The sequence below is a fragment of the Pelodiscus sinensis genome, chromosome 32 (genome assembly GCF_049634645.1).
Source record: "Pelodiscus sinensis isolate JC-2024 chromosome 32, ASM4963464v1, whole genome shotgun sequence".
Lineage (NCBI taxonomy): Eukaryota > Metazoa > Chordata > Testudines > Trionychidae > Pelodiscus > Pelodiscus sinensis.
In genome coordinates this window covers 12,147,960-12,166,042 of record NC_134742.1, presented here as the reverse complement: position 1 = coordinate 12,166,042, position 18,083 = coordinate 12,147,960, and the positions used below count along the sequence as shown (strand labels likewise).

General features: G+C 55.4%; 1 protein-coding gene across 4 annotated transcripts; it reads left to right on the top strand.

The window, feature by feature from the left end:
• The first annotated feature begins 1,084 nt into the window (after positions 1 to 1,084).
• On the top strand, positions 1,085 to 11,173 carry LOC102462928 (zinc finger protein RFP-like). Of its 4 annotated transcripts, none has more exons than XR_012898562.1 (8): positions 1,085 to 2,393; positions 3,994 to 4,089; positions 5,897 to 6,127; positions 6,399 to 6,421; positions 7,123 to 7,238; positions 8,516 to 8,575; positions 9,650 to 10,482; positions 10,535 to 11,173. XR_012898562.1 is itself a non-coding variant. In XM_075914223.1 (8 exons), exons 1-8 carry the CDS (start codon positions 1,977 to 1,979, stop codon positions 9,765 to 9,767), a joined length of 1,254 nt encoding a protein of 417 aa, XP_075770338.1. In that variant the 5' UTR covers positions 1,085 to 1,976; the 3' UTR covers positions 9,768 to 9,912. The 4 variants fall into 4 exon arrangements, 3 of the variants coding, with proteins under 3 accessions (XP_075770338.1, XP_006128365.1, XP_075770339.1); XM_075914223.1 differs by lacking the exon at positions 10,535 to 11,173 and adding an exon at positions 7,499 to 7,691 and having other exon boundaries at positions 9,650 to 9,912; XM_075914224.1 differs by adding an exon at positions 2,840 to 2,973 and having other exon boundaries at positions 2,258 to 2,393; positions 9,650 to 11,173.
• Positions 11,174 to 18,083: the final 6,910 nt, after the last annotated feature.

Genomic DNA, 18,083 nt, shown 5'->3' with positions numbered 1-18,083 from the left:
TCCAGACTCAAGGGTTTTTTCGGGAAAAGTAGCCTTTTTCCGAAAAAACTTCCCCTGCGTCCAGACTCAAGCCGCGTTCTTTCGAAATTAAATCGAAAGAACGCGGCTTTTCTTTCGATGGCGGTAAACCTCATTTCACGAGGAAGAACGCCTTCTTTCGAAAGTTCCTCTTTCGAAAGAAGGCGTTCTTCAATGTAAATAGGGCTTCTTCGAAAGAGAGCATCCAGACTCACTGGATGCTTTCTTTCGAAAAAGCAAGCCGCTTTTTCGAAAGTTCAACGTGCAGTCTAGACGCTCTCTTTCGAAAGAGGCTTGCAGTCTAGACATAGCCTAGGAGGGTGGAGAAGCGCTGGGATGGGTTCCCTAAGGAAGGGGTGGAATCTCCATCCCTAGAGGTTTCTAAGTCCCGGTTTGACAAAGCCCTGGCTGGGATGCTTGAGTTGAGGTTGGTCCTGTTTCAGGCAGGGGGCTGGTTTCGATGACTCCTGAGGTTTCGCCTAGCCCTATGATTCTATGTCCATAGTCCAGGAATGGGCAAGGTACGGCCGGCCAAGTCGTTTGATCCGGCCCATGGCCTCCCTACCTCTCCCCCTCCTCAAAGCCAGTCCAGACCTGGGGTCAGACGAACATGCAAATTCATCCGCTGTTCAAAGCGGCTGGTGGGTCCCTCCCATCCCCTGGGGTGCGCGGCACCTGGAGGGAGACACCAGCCGCTTTGAACAGCGAACGACTTTACCCCCTCCTCTGCCCCCAGGTCTTGATTGGCCTGGGGCTGGCAGTGCTGGTCGTGGGGCCTCCGGCAGAAAGGGGCTGGGGACAACGTGCTCTGTGTTCATGCCACAGTCAGATTTTGTGATTCCCTTGCAGGTCCAGAGCCCCTGGGAAGTGAGAACGAGCCGCTTGCCTCATAGCAAAGAATCTAGCACAGACCTGGGCAAAATACGGCCTGGCCGGATCCGGCCCACGGACCCTCCCCTGCTGGGACCCTCAGGCACACGCAGCTGCCACGGTTTTAACCACAGTCCCTGCATCTCTCTGCTCTGCATGGAGGGGGAGGCTTCATGTGGTCCCCCCCCCCCCCCCCCCCCAGCCTGATACTCAGCTCCAAGTGGCCAAAAACTGCTGGCCAATAAGAACTGACCTCCAGCAATCTCTCGGCTCCTATTGGCTGGAAACAACCAGCCAATCGGAACTGAGCGATTGGCCTGAGTGACGGGGGCAATGCAATTCTCTTCCCCCAGGATGAGTCGAGAGCCAGCAGGATGGGGCTGCAGCAAACAGGGAGCCCAGCCTGCCTTGGAGGTGCTGCAGCCTGCTGGTCTGGAGACACTTAGATAACCTCCTCCCAGCATGCACCTCTCTCCTGCACCCTGGCCCCTCCTGCACCCCAACTCCTCCCCCCAGGTCACCCTCCAAACCCTTTGCACCTCTACCCCAGGTGACAACGCCCTCCCAGAGCCTGTACCTCCTCCTACACCCCTCCCTGCAGGCCAGAATCCTCCAGGGGCGCAGTGACTTTGAATAGCCCTGGGGAGGGGCTCTTTCGAAATAGCAGCAGTAGCACATCCACACGGCGGGTATTCCAAAAGAGCGGTTCCAGAAGAGGCGTTATTCCTCGTGGAATGAGGTTTACAGACGTCGGAATAAGCCGCCCATTATTTTGGTGTCATTTCGAAATAACAGAATGGCTGTGTAGACGCTCGCATTGTTATCTCAGAATAACAGCGGGTATTCTGAAGTAACGGGGCCGTGTAGAGGCACCCTGAGGGCCTAGTCCCAAGTTTGCCTGGCAGCTGTGTGGGAGGAGTGACGGTCAGTTTGGCCTCATTCATTCAAAGAGTCAGAGTAGAGTCAGAAAAAGGAAAGAGCAGGAGAACACACCCAGAAAGGCAGCACTGATTGATACAAAGTGCAATCCGCCCATTTCCCAGCAGAAGGAAGTGAAACTAAACTCTCTGGACTTTGCACCAGAAGCCATGGCTGCTGTGAATCCAGCAAAGACGCTCCAGGATGAAGTGACCTGTCCCATTTGCCTGGATTATTTCAACGATCCGGTGTCTCTTGACTGTGATCACAACTTCTGCCAAGCCTGCATCACGCAGTCCTGGGGGGGGCTCACTGCAGACGTCTCCTGCCCTCAGTGCAGACGGGCCTTTCCCCAGGGGAACCTCAGGCCGAACAGGCAGCTGAGGAGTATTGTGGAGGCAGCCAGAGAACTCAGGTTGCAGGCAGGGAGGGAACGTGCCGCAGAGAGACTGTGTGAGAAACACCAGGAGCCTCTCAAACTCTTCTGCAGGGAGGATGAAATCCCCATCTGCCTGGTGTGCGACAGATCCAAGGGGCACCGAGGTCACACCGTGATTCCTGCCGAGGAAGCTGCCGAAGAATTCCAGGTAGGGAAATGCCGACTGCGATCCCTGCCCTCGTGGGACTGAGGGGAGCACTGGGGAGCAGCTCCCGCCCTGGGAATCTAGCCGATAGGATCAGGGCTGGGACTACAGGAAGCAGGGACGGCCTGGTGATAGGGCACCGCAGCAGGGGACTCCCAGGGCTCTCCCAGCCGGGACTCTCACGACTTTGAGTCTGGAGTTTGGTCTTATCATCCTGAACAATATCCCGGGTCTCTTCTGCCTGCCTCAGGGTCCTCCTCCCTCTGGCCTTCCCTGGGCTTCTGTTTTATCTACCCCAGGCTGGGTTGGATCCCACAACCCCTCACCCTGCCCTTCCTTGTCCCTTCCTGGGGAGGAGAATTGACTACGTCACAAGCGGGGCTGACAACCAATGTGCCTTCTAATATTTTCCATCTGTGTGTGGAATAAATTTTGTTCTGTGCGCCAAGGCATGTGTGTCTGTGCACCACCCGTAGAAACACCTGCTGCCAGCTGTGGGCGACTGGGTGCTCTGCTAATCAGCTGGACAGCACTGGAATCTCTCCTGGCCGGCTGCCCAAGCACCCGGCTTACAGGGACCCTGGTGAGAGCTCCTCCCTTGAAAGGACCAGCCAGCCTGTGCCCAGCCTCCTCCCCACCCACCTCTACTGAGCCACAGGGAGAGAGTCCCAGCCGCAGCCTCATGAACACGACATGCAGCTGGCAGATAAAGAAAGAACCAGGGGTGGGAACGGGGGAGGGATACTGAGGGGTGTTTGCAAACACCTACAATCGCCAGAGCTAGGTCATCATGGGTGGCTGCCAGGCCAGATTTCCACAGTGTCTGCCTGCCTGGCTCAGTCCCTCCTCCATACACCCTCTTTCCTCCCACGCCCCGGCCTCTCTGGAGGTCCCCGATGCTCGCCGTTTCCCTCCTCTCCTCCAGCTCCCTCCCCTGCGAGTCTCCCCCCTGGTACCCCTGCGCATGCAGCCTCTGAGTATGTGACCCCAGCTCCCTACTGTAACATGGTCTGACAATTTCAACCCCCCTGAAAACACTCCTTGGTGTCTGACCCCATAAACCTGCCGGGCCCTGTAGTCGTGAGTACAGTGTGTGGTTGTGCTGGGCCAGCTGTCCCCTAGCTTTGCTGGCAGGACAGTAAAGAAACGGGTTGAACCAAAAATGATCTATTTTTAAAATGATTAGCAAATCTCACATTGGATTTTTTGCTTAGTCACATGGGCTGTGTTTACACTGGCCACTTATTCCGGAAAATCAGCCGCTTTTCCGGAATAACTTGCCAGCTGTCTACACTGGCCCCCTTGAATTTCTGGAAAAGCACTGACGATCTAATGTAAAATCGTCAGTGTTTTTCCGGAAAAACTATGCTGCTCCTGTTTGGGCAAAAGTCCTTTTCCAGAAAACTGTTCCGAAAAAGGGCCAGTGTAGACAACACAGATTTCTTTTCCGCAAAAAAAGCCCCGATCGTGAAAAAGCCCCGATCCTGCCAATCTAGACGCGCTTTTTCCGAAAATGCTTTTAACGGAAAACTTTTCCGTTATAAGCATTTCCAGAAAAGGGTGCCAATGTAGACGTAGCCATGACGTATTTCTGCGTCTCCAGGAAAGGCTCCAGGCCCATCTGAAGACGCTGAGAGCCGAGCGAGAAAAGCTGCTGGGACTGAAAGGGAGCAGAGAGAAGACCAGCCAGGAGTACCTGGTAGGTGCCCGGCGTTATTACCCTGCCGTTGTAGCAAGCTGGAAGCAGCTGATTCTGAATCAGACACTAAGGAGCAGCCAGGACAATCTAGGGACTGGATTACGGTTTCTCTTGATTAGCTGGGGAAAGAGCACCTAGAATCCCTCTTTAGGGTTGGGCCCTAAACCAGCCGCTTCCAACCTCTGTGCATTTGTGGACCCCTTTAGAAATGTCAAAGGGAGGTTCTGTGACCCCTTTGAAAATCGATTGTCTGTGTGAACAGCTGAATTCCGTCCAGTCTAAGTCTTTTGCTGGCATGGTCCATAGCCCCCCGGGGCGCGAAGACCACAGGTCGGAAACCACTGTCTCACTCTTCTGTCAACTGGTATTCTGATCTACAGTCTGTTAACTACGATTAGCTTAATTAAACTCACTTCACAAGCAAGAATTGATATTAACGAACAGACAGAATTCGGAATTAGATAGTGCCATGCCCTAACCCAAAAGCCCCAGCGAAACACAGTCACTTCTCCGTTCCCAGCCTCCCTCAGGCCAGAGTTTGCAGGACGTTAAGTTACATCCGGAGGAGTCGTCTTGTGCAATCTCTGTTTGCTGTTGTCAGTTCTATCTTCAATAACTAAATCAAAGCCCAGGTTCCTGGCTGTCCCGTGGTGAGTCCTGTCCCTCCTCTCCTTTCTGGTGTAGTCCCTTTGTGCCCCAACAATTTCTCCATTCCTGCCGTTCACCGTGGGTGTCTGCTTTTTCTCTCACTGTTTCATTTGTTTGTTTCTTCTCGCCTGTCTCTGTGAACGTGATTCTGGCTATGTCTACACTGCCCCTTTCTTGCGGAAAAACATATGCAAATGAGGCTACGCGTGGAATATCGCTGTGCCTCATTTGCATAATTAATGAGGTTCCAGTTTTGCACAGAAAAAACCCCCTCTTGCACAAGATCTGTTCTTCTGGGGGAAAAATGCAGAACAGCTCTTGCTCAAGAGGGGGGTTTTGTGCAAAAAGGAGCCATGTAGACGGCTCCTTTTTGTGGAAAAGCCTCTTGTGCAAAACTGGAGCCTCATTAATTATGCAAATGAGATGTGGCGATATTCCACTCCTAGCCTCATTTGCATAAGTGTAGACATAGCCTCTGAGTAGAGTTGTGCAAATGCCAGGTCTTCTTCACTGGCAGGATATTAAAAACATTGTTTGAACCAAACATTATCTATTTTTAAAATTATTAGCAAGTCACAAATTTGATTTTTTTGCTTCGTCAAATGATTTATTTTTGGGGGGCAAAAATCAAAATGCTTTGTTTCAACTTGAGCCTTTGCTTAAAAAATAATTTTTATAAAACAGAAGGACAGTTGCAAAAAGAAGTCAGACTTTAAAATCTAGAAACAATTAAGAAAATATTTTGATTTATCATGTATTTATTTCTGTAGCACAACACCGCGTTGATGTTGTCAGTAATTCATGAAATGTTTCTTTGGCAGCAAATCTGCATTTTCCCAGAAAAAAATGTAAGACAGAAAATGTCACCAAGGTGTGGTGCCAAGTCCTGCTCCCTGCTGCTTTGGATCGGCATCGCTGAGGCCATGAGCCACTCGTGATCCAACGCACGTCAGCTACGGAAACGTCCTTTATGAAATTCTGGGGCCAAACGGGGAAACCTTGAGAAAATTCTCGCTAGTAACCGCAGGAGACTGTTCACTGTCTGACTTAGAATTTGCAGAGATTCTCCTGCACACTCAGCGCTCTGTGAAGGGCCCCAGGCTCCATCCATATCCCCCTAGCGGTGGCGATGTTCATCCTTTGGTTCTTTTTCTTCCAGAAACGGACACGAGCCGAGCGGCAGAAGATTGTGGCCGAGTTTCAGCAGCTGCGGCAGTTCCTGAAGGAACAAGAGCGACTCCTGCTGGCCCAGCTGCAGAAGCTGGACGAGATGATCGTGAAGGCACAGACTGACACTGTCACCAAACTCTCAGAGCAGATTTTCCAACTTAGCGAGCTGATCGGGAAGCTGGAGAAGACTTATCAGAAGCCAGCGAGTGAATTCCTGCAGGTGAGGCGGAGGGGGAAATCCCCCAGCTCCCACCACAGAGACAGGACAGCTCCTAACAGGTGGGCACAGGAGTCAGAGGTCGCAGGGCAGCTCCGTGGGTGCCTTCCCGGCATGCGAATTGTTGTTTTGAGATGGCAACGCCCCATTCGCTCAGGGATCCATGGCCCTGGGGCCAGGCAAAGCCTAGTTCCCCCTCACTCGCCAAATCCCTCCCTTCCAATTCACAGTGTGTGTCAGGTGGGACTGAAACTCTCTCTCTCTCTCTCTCTAGAACATCAGAAGCACTTTGAACAGGTAGGTGGCTCTCTCACCCCCTCACACGGCACAACGCCGGGGAATCCTGAGGCCCTCGCCCTTTTAGAGACGACTCTGGAATTACTCAGGGAAAGACGCAGACTGGCCTGTGGTATATTCCACCCATGCCCCCTCCCTGGGGACTGGCTGCCCCAGGACTGAGGGGTGGGACATGGGCCTGTCCCTGCTGGGCGCTGGGCACCATTCAGTCCAGGGCAGCAGAAATCCAGGGTTTTTCCCGCCCAAAGGCTGTTTGGAGACCTGTGCGGGATGAGCTGGGGAGAGGGAGTTTGTGTCTCAGTTTCATTCCTAGTGGGCAGATTTTACAGCCCTTCCCCTGGGAACCTCCCGTCCCTCAGCGCCTGGAGGCCCAGGAGGGAGTTGGCCGCGGAGACCCAAATACCCACGAACCAGAATTTAAGAACTGAGTCAATCAAGGCAGGATCACAGCGGTTCCCCACCTGTGAGGCACAGATCCCTGGTGGTCCACCACGGTACTGCAGGGGGTCTGTGGAAAGTTTAAAAGTAAGGATGGGGCCCATGGCGGTGGGCCCGATCCTTCTTTTTCTTTTCTTACTTTCCCTTTTCTTTTTTTTCTCCCCCACGGAGGCGCGGGAGTCCGTGAAATTTTCATAGATGGAAAAGGGGTCCAAAGGCTGGGAACCACTGCAGGGTCACCATGGAACGTCGTTTCTCCCCAGGTGTGAGGAGAGGCAGGCCCAGCAGCCGGAGGAGATGGCTCCTGAATTGGAAGAACAAGTCCGTGGTTTCTCCCAGAAAGTGATTGTGCTGTCGGAGACGCTGAGGGAGTTCAAAGGTACCGAGGGGGGATGGAGGAGAGGAAAGTGAGACCCTGGAAGGAGAATGGTGCTGGTCAATTGGTTCATTATTAGATGATGCTTCCATGTATCTGGGGGGGGGGGGTGAATGGCACAGACTTGGGTTCCAAGATGGGGGTCTGTGCCCCACAGGTTGGGACCCGCTGTGATCCTGCCTTGAGTGACTCAGTTCTTAAGTTCTGGTTAGTGAGTATTTGAGTCTCCTCAGGTTGATTAATTCAAACCCTTGTGTGTTCAGAAGCAGCCTTTGCAATGACAGTGACGGTGACAGTGAGAAACAACCCAGAAAAGCCCTTATGTCTCGCAGAACGAAATATACAGGGCTCCCCGAAAGGGAATCTCTGCTCTTCCGCGAAGAAAAGCGGAAGAATGAACGCGTTCCCTGGACACGGCTGGGTTTATCCGGGATATCTCCTGCTAAACCCAGGGTTGTGAGTTCAATCCTTGCAGAGGCCATTTAGGGATTTGGGGCAAAAATTTGTCAGGGATGGTACTTGGTCCTGCTGTGAAGGCAGGGGACTGGACTCGATGACCTTTCAAGGTCCCTTCCAGTTCTAGGAGATAGGCATCTCCATTAATTTAATTTATCCTGGAAAACCCCCATAGCATAGACATAGACTGAGAGAGCTGAGGATGGGGGACTGGGCAGGGTATGGGGAAGAGGGACTGAGAGACAGAGAGGTGTTCCTGAGAGGGCTGGGGATGGAACAGGGATGGGGAGGGTGAGTGGAAGAGGTGGGGGAGGAAGGACAGAGAGACGTGGGACATGGGACGTGCAACACTGCGTCCCTGGCTCTCTGCTCCCTGGCCCAGGCACCTGGGGCCATTGTAACTGGGCTGCAACTCTGCCCTAGCCAGACCTGGCTCCGGCCTCCCTGCCCTGCTCTGCCGGCACAGGGTGATTCTGGCCCACGGAGCCCACCGCCCCCTGCCTCAGTTTCCCCTGGGATAAAGTGATTTTCTCCTGGTTCCGATTGCTGCCTCTGGAGGCCCCGTCGTGCTGCTCTGTGTGGAGACGCTGAGCAAACAGCCCCGCAGCTCCCGGCCAGAGCCAGGAGTTCACACACAATCCCTCGCCTCCCGTGAGCCTCACAGGGACCAAAGTGTCTTTGATGCCAACGGCTCTGCAGGACCTGGGCCTAGGGAACGACAAAAGGCGGGAAGTGAAGGAGGCCTGAGTGTGTCTGTCACGTGACAACCCAGCTCTCGTCTCCCTGTGCAAACCTGAATCTCCCCTTCCTGCCTTCCCCTCCAGGCACGCTGCCGGCTGCCCTGGGGGCGCAAAGTGGGGAACCCCTAAGAGCGCACGGACCAGGTGAGCTGCCTCAGTGTCGCATGCGGAACCTGCCTTGGGCTCCCCTCGTTCTCTGGTGCAGGGGGGCCAAGAGGGGAGTTTCACTTCCCCCCCGTGACTATCGGGCTGTGCCCAGCGTGGACTCTGGGGCACGCAGGGACGTTGCTCTTTCTCCTGCCCCCGGCAGAGGACCCAGGAGTCCATGGGAGGGTCCCTGTTCTGCTAGGGGAAGGGATGGATCAGACCCCAGAGCACCAGGACACGGGGCACAGACAGGGGCAGCCCTGGGCCCATGGCAGGCAGCTGGGGAGCTGCTGAGAGCAGAGCTCTGGTCCTGTTTCCCTTTTCCTCTCCCCCCGCGTGAGCTCAGCTTCTCTCTCCCTCCGCCCAGCCCCTGCTGGGACCCCCCTCAGCTCCCTGGGGCCCCTCTTCCTTCTGTCACCCCTAAGTCAGCCTCCTGCCATGGCCGGGACAGAGACCCCCCCGTTCCCTCCGCACGGCGCCTGGGCACCCCCAGGGCAGGACTCGCCTTGTTCAGCCTCTTCCCGCCCCGCCCAGCTGGGGCCGGTCCCTGCCCCTCCCTGCTGGCTCTGTGGGGTCCGGGCGCCGGGCCGGAGGCTGAGCAGCCTGGTGGGGGCAGGTCGGAGCTCGGCCCAGAGCCCCAGTGCGGCGGGAAAGGAGCCGAGCCCAGACGGGCCGTGGGGGGGAGACGTGTCCCAGGGGGAATCACAAACCCTGCCCAGATCAGCTGGGACCCAGGGGCATTTCAATGGGGGGGCCCAGCCGAGGGCGGGGCCTGGATTCAGCCAGCCCTGACCAGGCAGTTTCCATCCGTCCCTCTGGGGTCCCGGCCCAGGGAGAGGGGGGCAGATTCCCAGTGTCAGGGCCCCTCTGACCCCTTCTCTCTGCCACGGCCCCTCCCTGCCGGGGAGTGAGCTGCCCCTTGGGCTGGGCCGCTGCTCCCCACTCAGAGCAGAGCACCCTGGGAGGCAGGAGAGTCCCTGAGTCACGGCCCAGCTGGGGCAGATTCTGTCCCTAGCACCATCGACCCCCCCAGGGCCGAGCTCTGCCCCTCACGCTCCGATTCTCCCCCAGCCAACGTGACTCTGGATCCAGACACGGCGCATCCCCAGCTCCTCCTGCACAGGGACGGGAAACGTGTGAGATGGGAACAGAGACGGCAGCCACGGCCCGACCCCCCGGAGAGATTTGACTCTGTGTTCTGTGTGCTGGGCCGGGAGGGCTTCACCTCGGGGCGACATTGCTGGGAGGTGGAGGTGGGGGACGGGCGATTCTGGGCTGTGGGGGTGGCCAGAGAGTCTGTGGGCAGAAAGGGAGGGATCATCCTGGGCCCCCGGGGCGGGATCTGGGCTGTGCGGTGGTGGGGGGAAGAGTTCCAGGCTCTGACAGATCCTGCGACCCCCCTGTCCCCGAGTCTCAACGACAGGATCCGGGTTTGCCTGGACTGTGACCGGGGGCAGGTGACATTTATCGATGCTGGTTCCAAGGCCCCGATCTTCACTTTCCCGCCGGGCTCCCTCCCTGGGGAGAGAATCCGACCCTGGGTCTGGGTGGGGTCAGGATCCCAGCTCAACCTGTGCCCCTGAAATCAGCCTCTGGCATCACGCACACCAGGATCTATGACCGTGGAGGACTCCCCTCTACTCAGCCCCTGGCTCCTCATCTCTATGATCCCTGAAACCTCCTTCCCTGCAGCCCCAGGGATGGAGGGGCGCATGGGGGAAGAACCCCTGGGTCTGCAGGAGGGGCAGAGGTGGGGGCTGGGCAGGGAAAAATCTAACAGCCGGGCTGGGTACAGGCAGAGGTGGTGGCTGGGCAGGGGACAGATTTCACAGCCGGGCTGGGGACAGGTAGAGGTGAGAGTCAGCCAGGCACAGAACTAACAGTCGGGCTGGGGAGAGGTAGAGGTAGGGGTTGGGCAGGGGACAGAATTCACAGCCGGGCTGGGGACAGGTAGAGGTAGGAGCTGGGCAGGGGACAGAATTCACAGCTGGGCTGGGGACAGGCAGAGGTGGGGGTCAGGCTAGTGCCGGGCAGTAAACAATAAAACCAGACTAAAGGGCGAGTCCTGGTGAAATGTTGCCACACAGGGAAGGAAAGCCAGGCCGTCCAGTGTCTATGGCAGGAAAACCACCCTGGGGCAGCCGGAGAGGAAGGGATATATTCAAGGGAGCAGCTGCGTGGGATGGTCTGTGACAGGGAAGGCCGGAGAGTGGGAGAGTCCCATGAAAATAAACAGGGCACGGCAGAGAAATGCCGAGTGCAAAGGACAGACCAGGCAGCATGGGAAAGAAGGAGGTTCATTCAATGTAACTGCAAAGGAGACTGTGGCTCAGTGGTTCCCAAACTTTTCAGCATCACTCGCCCTTTTTGACGTTTGAGAAACTCTCTTGCCTCACCACCTCTTCTTTACCATCATCCAACCCTCCCCCCCTTAACAAAAAAATCAATTTGTAATTAAAAATCAACACAAGCACTTGGTATACAGAATTTGATTTAAAATTAAAAATACGCACAAATAGGTTTTCTTGGCACAAAACTTGAGTAAAAATCTAATGTAACATGAGAAATCGCAGAAACTAAACACATTTCATGGGACAGAGGATGCTGCGTGTTCTTCGCGAGTTGGGACATCCTAGGTTTGAAATGAGGGAGGGAGGGATTTGGGTGTGGGAAGGGATGAAAGGTGCAAGCCCTGGGAGGGAATTTGGGTGCAGAAGGAGGTGGAGAAGGGGATGCTGGCTCAGAGAGAGGGCTCCAGGATGGGGAGTGTTGGGGTCAGGTGGAGGGTTGGGGTGCTGAGCAAACAGGCTTGTGGACATGAGGGTGTAGGAGTTCAGGTTGGAGGTGTGTGAGAGGCTCAGGGCAGGGGGGCTGGGAGTAGGATGGGCTCAGGACACATTTGCAGTGTGTGGATGGTGCAGGAGTGTTGTGGCAGAAGACTGGGGATGTGCGAGGCTCAGGACGGGGGATTCCGGTGTGTGATAGGGCTCAGGGTTGGGTTTGTGCGGGGATGCAGGGGTGTTATGTTGTTGTTGTAGCCTGATGGGGGTTTGGCCCCACTTGGGGGCTTGTTGGCCTGGCTTCATTTTTTAAAATGTAATGTCCGACACAAACGTTTCAGCATTGTCTCTATTTACAGGAGGGGCAGGGAACCTGTTTTGAGTCAGGGGTCACTGACCCACAGAAAAATCAGTCAGGGACCACACAAGTGAGATTAAAAAAAAACCCAACCCCTCCAAGCCTCATTGATGTGGCCCCAACTGAGACACCTCCCTCCCCTGGCATCCCAGCCCCATGTCGGGGAGGGTACGTAGGACTGAGGTTCAAAGCCTCCAGCCAGATTAACTCTTCTGGGGTTCCAGGGTTAGAGAAATTTGTGGGCCCCTCTACATTCTGAGGTAGAGCCGAAAATGAGGGATCCAGTGTGCCAGTGAATGGGATAGGGATGGGGTGCAAAGTCTGGGTGGAAAATAGGGTACAGGAGCAAGCTGTGTCTGGCCAGGAGGGAGGGGGTAGGAGCACAATGCCGGTGGTTATCTGGCTAGGAGGCAGGGGCGGAGTGCTGGTGGGTGTCTGGCCCCAAGGCAGGGGCAGGTGCGTCTGGGCAGGGAGCTGGATGGGGTCTGGCTAGGGGACAGGAGCAGGGTGTAAGTGGGGCCTGAGTAGGGGACAGGAGACAAGGTGCTGGTGGGGCCCAGGGGAGGGGACAGGTGGGAGTCTGGGCAGGGGGCAGGGTGCTGGTGGGGCCCAGGGGAGGGGACAGGTGGGAGTCTGGGCAGGGGGCAGGGTGCTGGTGGGGCCTGGGGCAGGGTACTCATGGGGATTTGGGCAGGGAGGGCAGAGGAGCAGGACTCATGGGGGTCTGGGCAGAGGGGGAAAGGGAGACAGGGTACACATGGGGATCTGGGCAGGGGGCAGGATACTCATGGGGGTCTTGGCGGGGGGAGGGGACAGGGACAGCTCGGCTGGTACCCGGGATCCCACAGCTATGCGCCAGGTCCGAGTCTCAGGAAGCTCCCCTCCTCCCATGGGACTTCCCCCCACCCATGCCGCAGGAAGCCGGCGCTACCTCCATTTTCACAGGAGGTAGCGCCCGCCTGGGCTCTTTCTTGGGGGGGGGGAATGACGGGGGGCTGGGTTGTCTCGCACCCCCCCTTGGAATTTCTTCACGCCCCCTCAGTGTGGGAACCTGCTGTACAGGCAGGACTGTAATAGCTCGAGCATGATGGCTATCTAATCTGGTGCCAGCCAGAGACTGGTGCTCCCTGGAAGCTGGGCACTTGTGCAGTCACGCAGGAGAGATTTCAATGCTGCCCCGCTGAGTAGCATCCATAGCCCACCGCTAGGTTTTTTAATTTCTTCTGGTGGTGCACATTCACACAGGCCTCAGCGCGTGTAACAAAATTTATTCTGCACATGGGTGGGGGGGACATCCACAAAGGGGTGGAAAAGATTAGAGGGAACATTGCCAGGCAGCTGCCCTTGAATATTTCCTAGAGCAGCCCTACCCTGCTCAGGTTTGGATACCACTGTGCATGCAGAAAGGGTCAAGATTCCCCTTCTGCAGCAGTTATAAATAACAACCAAGCCACCACCTGCTTCTCAGCTTTGCCCACCTGGGAAACAGCCCTGACTCTCTTCTGAAAGGAGAGGAAAGGAGCAGAGACCTGCTACTGCTGATGCTTTTCCTTCCAGCTGCGGTGTCTTCAGGTTGTTGCTGCAGGGGCAAACAGAGCGGTCTTCTGGAGGATATATCAGCTCAACTAGCTATGAGCCTAGTTTTACAACAGGCTCCATAAAAAAACACTAACCGAGTCAGCACCAAGCAATGGTTCATACAGACTCTGACTTGTTTATACCGCTCTATATGCCAGGCACTGGCATGGACATACAATATTTATATTCCATGTGATTTATTTTATAATTGTCTGCTGAACTTGAGACAGGCAGCCATTTTGGAGGTCTAGTGTGTCTGTGACACCTTGGTATCGTTATGTCTGATTGTATAAGCAAGTAATTTTTATGTGAGGTGAAACTTGGAGGTAAGCAAGAGAAATCCGCCTCCTGAAAGGGGCAGAGTCATCTGGGAAGGTGGAGAGACACCAGCCTAGAAACAAGTAGTCCTGTGGGGCCCTGGAGACTCAAAAATATGTGTAAAAGTCTCAGAGGGGTAGCTGTGTTCGTCTATAACTTTAAAAACAATGAGTAACCCTTTGGTACCTCAGGCTACGTCTACACTATAGAGTTTTTGTGCAAAAACTTGCAGAGCAGCCACACTACAAGAATGTTTTTGCACGCGAAAAAGTAGAGTAGATCGTCAGAAGACAGGGCTTTCTGCACAAGAGTGATTCCTCTTTCTACGAGGAATAAGCCTTTTTACACAAGAGCTCTTGTGCGGAATAAGCACAGGTGCTCTGATGGCCATTCTATGAATGTCAGTCAGAGCTTTCTTGCTCATGAAAGCATCCATGGCAGTGTGGATGCTCTGTTGCACAAAAGCACGTCTCTTGCACAAAAAGTTCTTGTGCAAGAAGTCTGCAGTGTAGATGTTCCCCTAGTGTGGGTCACTGTCCTATGGAGAGGCATTTAGACCACTTATAGCGAGAGATAAGGAAAAGGGAACTCTACAGCCTAAGCTGAGAGCCAGTTGGTTTTATAGTTTCAGCTGTAGCTGCTCCTATGCTAATTTCCAGAGGTCCCAGGTTCAAATCTGCCCAGTGGCATAGTTGGACACCCACAAAATATCAGGGTGTACTCTAATCAACAGGTAATGGATTACCTCAAATGAAGTGATTGTCAGGGATGTTGTTTATAGAGAGGTGATTTAGAAGATGTATTTTGTGGTCTGCAAAGTGCCGGAGCCAATTTGTCTCCACAAGTATCTGGGAAGAAATAAATAAGTTGATGCCATATGTATATACGTCTTGACATTCATTGACGTGTTACCCTGCTATGCAAGCACTGCCCAGGATAATACCTGAACACAGCTCTTGCAACTGAAGTTGCAGTACCAAACCAGGCCAACCTGAGTGTGCGTCTGCTGTCACAACAGGCTGGGTAATGCTAGTTTTAGTAAAAGGGAGGGAAGTGACGTGACGTTAGTGCGGGAAAAACACCGCAGAGTTCATAACCAAACCCATGAGTCAACATCCCATCCTGAGTAGGTTGGGCAACATCCTTTTCCTCTCAGGTTCTTAAATCCAGTAATGTAAATGTCCCTTTCATATGCCCAGCCCATCTCTGCACCCCACTCCCAGTTGCTCAGGACAGACCCAGAGTTTGGAGGTGCAGCTACAGAATTCCCCTCCTGAGTGGGGGGCAGGTAAAGAGGCAGCTTACTCCCTCCACTGCTCACTCACCAGCTGCCTGCTCGCTGCTCTCTGTCACCCCCTGCTCCCATTGGTCACTCGCCAGCTGCCTGCTCGCTGCTCTCTGGCGCCCCCTGCTGCCCATTGGTCACTCGCCAGCTGCCTGCTCGCTGCTCTCTGGCGCCCCCTGCTGCCCATTGGTCACTCGCCAGCCGCCTGCTCGCTGCTCTCTGGCGCCCCCTGCTCCCATTGGTCACTCGCCAGCCGCCTGCTCGCTGCTCTCTGGCACCCCCTGCTCCCATTGGTCACTCACCAGCTGCCTGCTCGCTGCTCTCTGGCACCCCCTGCTCCCATTGGTCACTCGCCAGCTGCCTGCTCGCTGCTCTCTGGCGCCCCCTGCTGCCCATTGGTCACTCGCCAGCTGCTTGCTCGCTGCTCTCTGGCGCCCCCTGCTGCCCATTGGTCACTTACCAGCTGCCTGCTCGCTGCTCTCTGGCACCCCCTGCTCCCATTGGTCACTCGCCAGCTGCCTGCTCGCTGCTCTCTGGCGCCCCCTGCTGCCCATTGGTCACTCGCCAGCTGCTTGCTCGCTGCTCTCTGGCGCCCCCTGCTGCCCATTGGTCACTTACCAGCTGCCTGCTCGCTGCTCTCTGGCGCCTCCTGCTGCCCATTGGTCACTCGCCAGCCGCCTGCTCGCTGCTCTCTGGCGCCCCCTGCTGCCCATTGGTCACTCGCCAGCTGCCTGCTCGCTGCTCTCTGGCGCCTCCTGCTGCCCATTGGTCACTCGCCAGCCGCCTGCTCGCTGCTCTCTGGCGCCTCCTGCTGCCCATTGGTCACTCGCCAGCCGCCTGCTCACTGCTCTCTGGCGCCTCCTGCTGCCCATTGGTCACTCGCCAGCCGCCTGCTCGCTGCTCTCTGGCGCCCCCTGCTGCCCATTGGTCACTCGCCAGCTGCCTCCTCGCTGCTCTCTGGCGCCTCCTGCTGGCCATTGGTCACTCGCCAGCCGCCTGCTCGCTGCTCTCTGGCGCCCCCTGCTGCCCATTGGTCACTCGCCAGCCTCCTGATCGCTGCTCTCTGGCGCCCCCTGCTGCCCATTGGTCACTCGCCAGCTGCCTCCTCGCTGCTCTCTGGCGCCTCCTGCTGCCCATTGGTCACTCGCCAGCTGCCTGCTCGCTGCTCTCTGGCACCCCCTGCTCCCATTGGTCACTCGCCAGCCGCCTGCTCGCTGCTCTCTGACGCCCCCTGCTGCCCATTGGTCACTCGCCAGCCGCCTGCTCGCTGCTCTCTGGCGCCCCCTGCTGCCCATTGGTCACTTGCCAGCCGCCTGCTCGCTGCTCTCTGGCGCCTCCTGCTGCCCATTGGTCACTTGCCAGCCGCCTGCTCGCTGCTCTCTGGCACCCCCTGCTGCCCATTGGTCACTCGCCAGCCGCCTGCTCGCTGCTCTCTGGCGCCCCCTGCTGCCCATTGGTCACTTGCCAGCCTCCTGCTCGCTGCTCTCTGGCGCCCCCTGCTGCCCATTGGTCACTTGCCAGCCTCCTGCTCGCTGGTCTCTGGTGCCCCCTGCTGCCCATTGGTCACTTGCCAGCCTCCTGCTCGCTGCTCTCTGGCGCCCCCTGCTGGCCACTGGTCACTGGCCAGCCTCCTGCTCGTCGCTCTCTGGCATTTTGGCCCCCAGCATGGCTTTTTTTTTTCTCAACAACTTTCCCCCCGGAGTACCAGCACCTTTTTTCTTAGAAAAGAATCACTGGTCGCACCTATCCATGAAAGTCACCTTTCTGGTGGCCATAACCTCCAGCAGGAGAGTGGGGGAGCTCACCGCACTAATGGCAGACCCCGCTTATAAAAATTTTCACTAAGGACACAGTGACCCTTTGGATGCACCCTAAATTCCTCCTGAAGGACCCTGCTCCCTTCCATGTTAACGAACCCATACACTTACCTGCATTATTTCCCTAAGCCACACACGGTTCCAGCCCAAGCAGCGTGGCAAACCCTTGACATCCGCAGAGTGCTTGCAATCTATGAACAAAATTGTGGAGAAAATCATCCAGACTCTTCCTATCCTTTGCCAAGCGTTCCAAGGGCCAAGCGGTCTCCTCCCAGAGGATTTCAAAGTGGATCTTATCACGTATCCACGCATGTTACACCATCCACAATAAACAACCACTAGACACTATCACAGCTCACTTAACCTGAGCCGTGGCCGCCACGACTGCTGTTCTCAAAAATGTGCCTCTAAAGGGCATTTGCAAGGCAGCCATCTGGTCATCCGTCCCCACGTTTGCAAAACACTACATGCTTCCCTCTGCCATTGCACGATCAGGGTGCAAGGACGGGGCTGCTAGAGAAATCTCTGGTGGCCGGTACGTGGATGCACCAGTACCCAGAGTGGAGCACCCGTGGGGAGACATGTCTCGAAAAGCCACCTTTACTGTACAGAGTGAGTAACTCTCCTATTTCATACCTCACTCAAAAACAACACAGACCCACCCGGGCTTTGTGTCACTCGGAGTAGCTTTGCCAGTCAGGACACTGAAGGGGTTAAGTAGAGACCTCGTGCAAAGCTCTTGGCACAAGTGAGCCGAATGTGTTCTCCCAGCCACCTGCTTTCCCTCTTCCCAGTTGCCCTGCTGCCCTGTGGGGACACGGCTAGGAAGACAGCGATGAGAAATGGTTGTACCAATTGCAGAGGGCAAACAGGAAGCAGAAAAGAAGACGGTTACTGCCTCCAGTGCTGGGTTGGGAGGGGGTTGACTCTAAGCCAGTGTTTCCCAATTGGTGTTCTGAGGAACTCCGGGGTTCCGCCAAGCGAAAATAAAGTTTCCGTGAGAAAATTCCATTACAATCACATTTTATGATTGTAAAAATAATAATAATTCATATGATGTGATTTTTGTTTTTAAATAGGTGCAATTAAACTCAATGTTGATCTCAGGACCTTGTTTAGCATTAGTTTATTATTATCCTTGCTTATTTGTGGTCTACATTTTCAGCTCCATATATTAGACTGTTATTAGGGGTTCCGTAAAATTATTTCGAGTTTAAAAGGGTTCCGTGGCCAAATAAAATTGGGAAACTTTGCTCTGAGATGTTCCCCTACTAAAGGCTGGAATACGACTGGCAGCCACAGCTGAAAGTAACTTAAATTTCTGACAGGTACTGTGGTTTCATATACACCCCCCTCTCCCTCCAGGAGA

Bases quoted from the DNA above. Each gene is read 5' to 3' on its own strand.
- LOC102462928 (XM_006128303.4), top strand. From the start codon at position 1,977: ATGGCTGCTGTGAATCCAGCAAAGACGCTCCAGGATGAAGTGACCTGT. The intron at 2,394-3,993 runs GTAGGGAAATGC...CTGCGTCTCCAG, and splicing joins AAGCTGCCGAAGAATTCCAG to GAAAGGCTCCAGGCCCATCT. The intron at 6,422-7,122 runs GTAGGTGGCTCT...GTTTCTCCCCAG, and splicing joins ATCAGAAGCACTTTGAACAG to GTGTGAGGAGAGGCAGGCCC.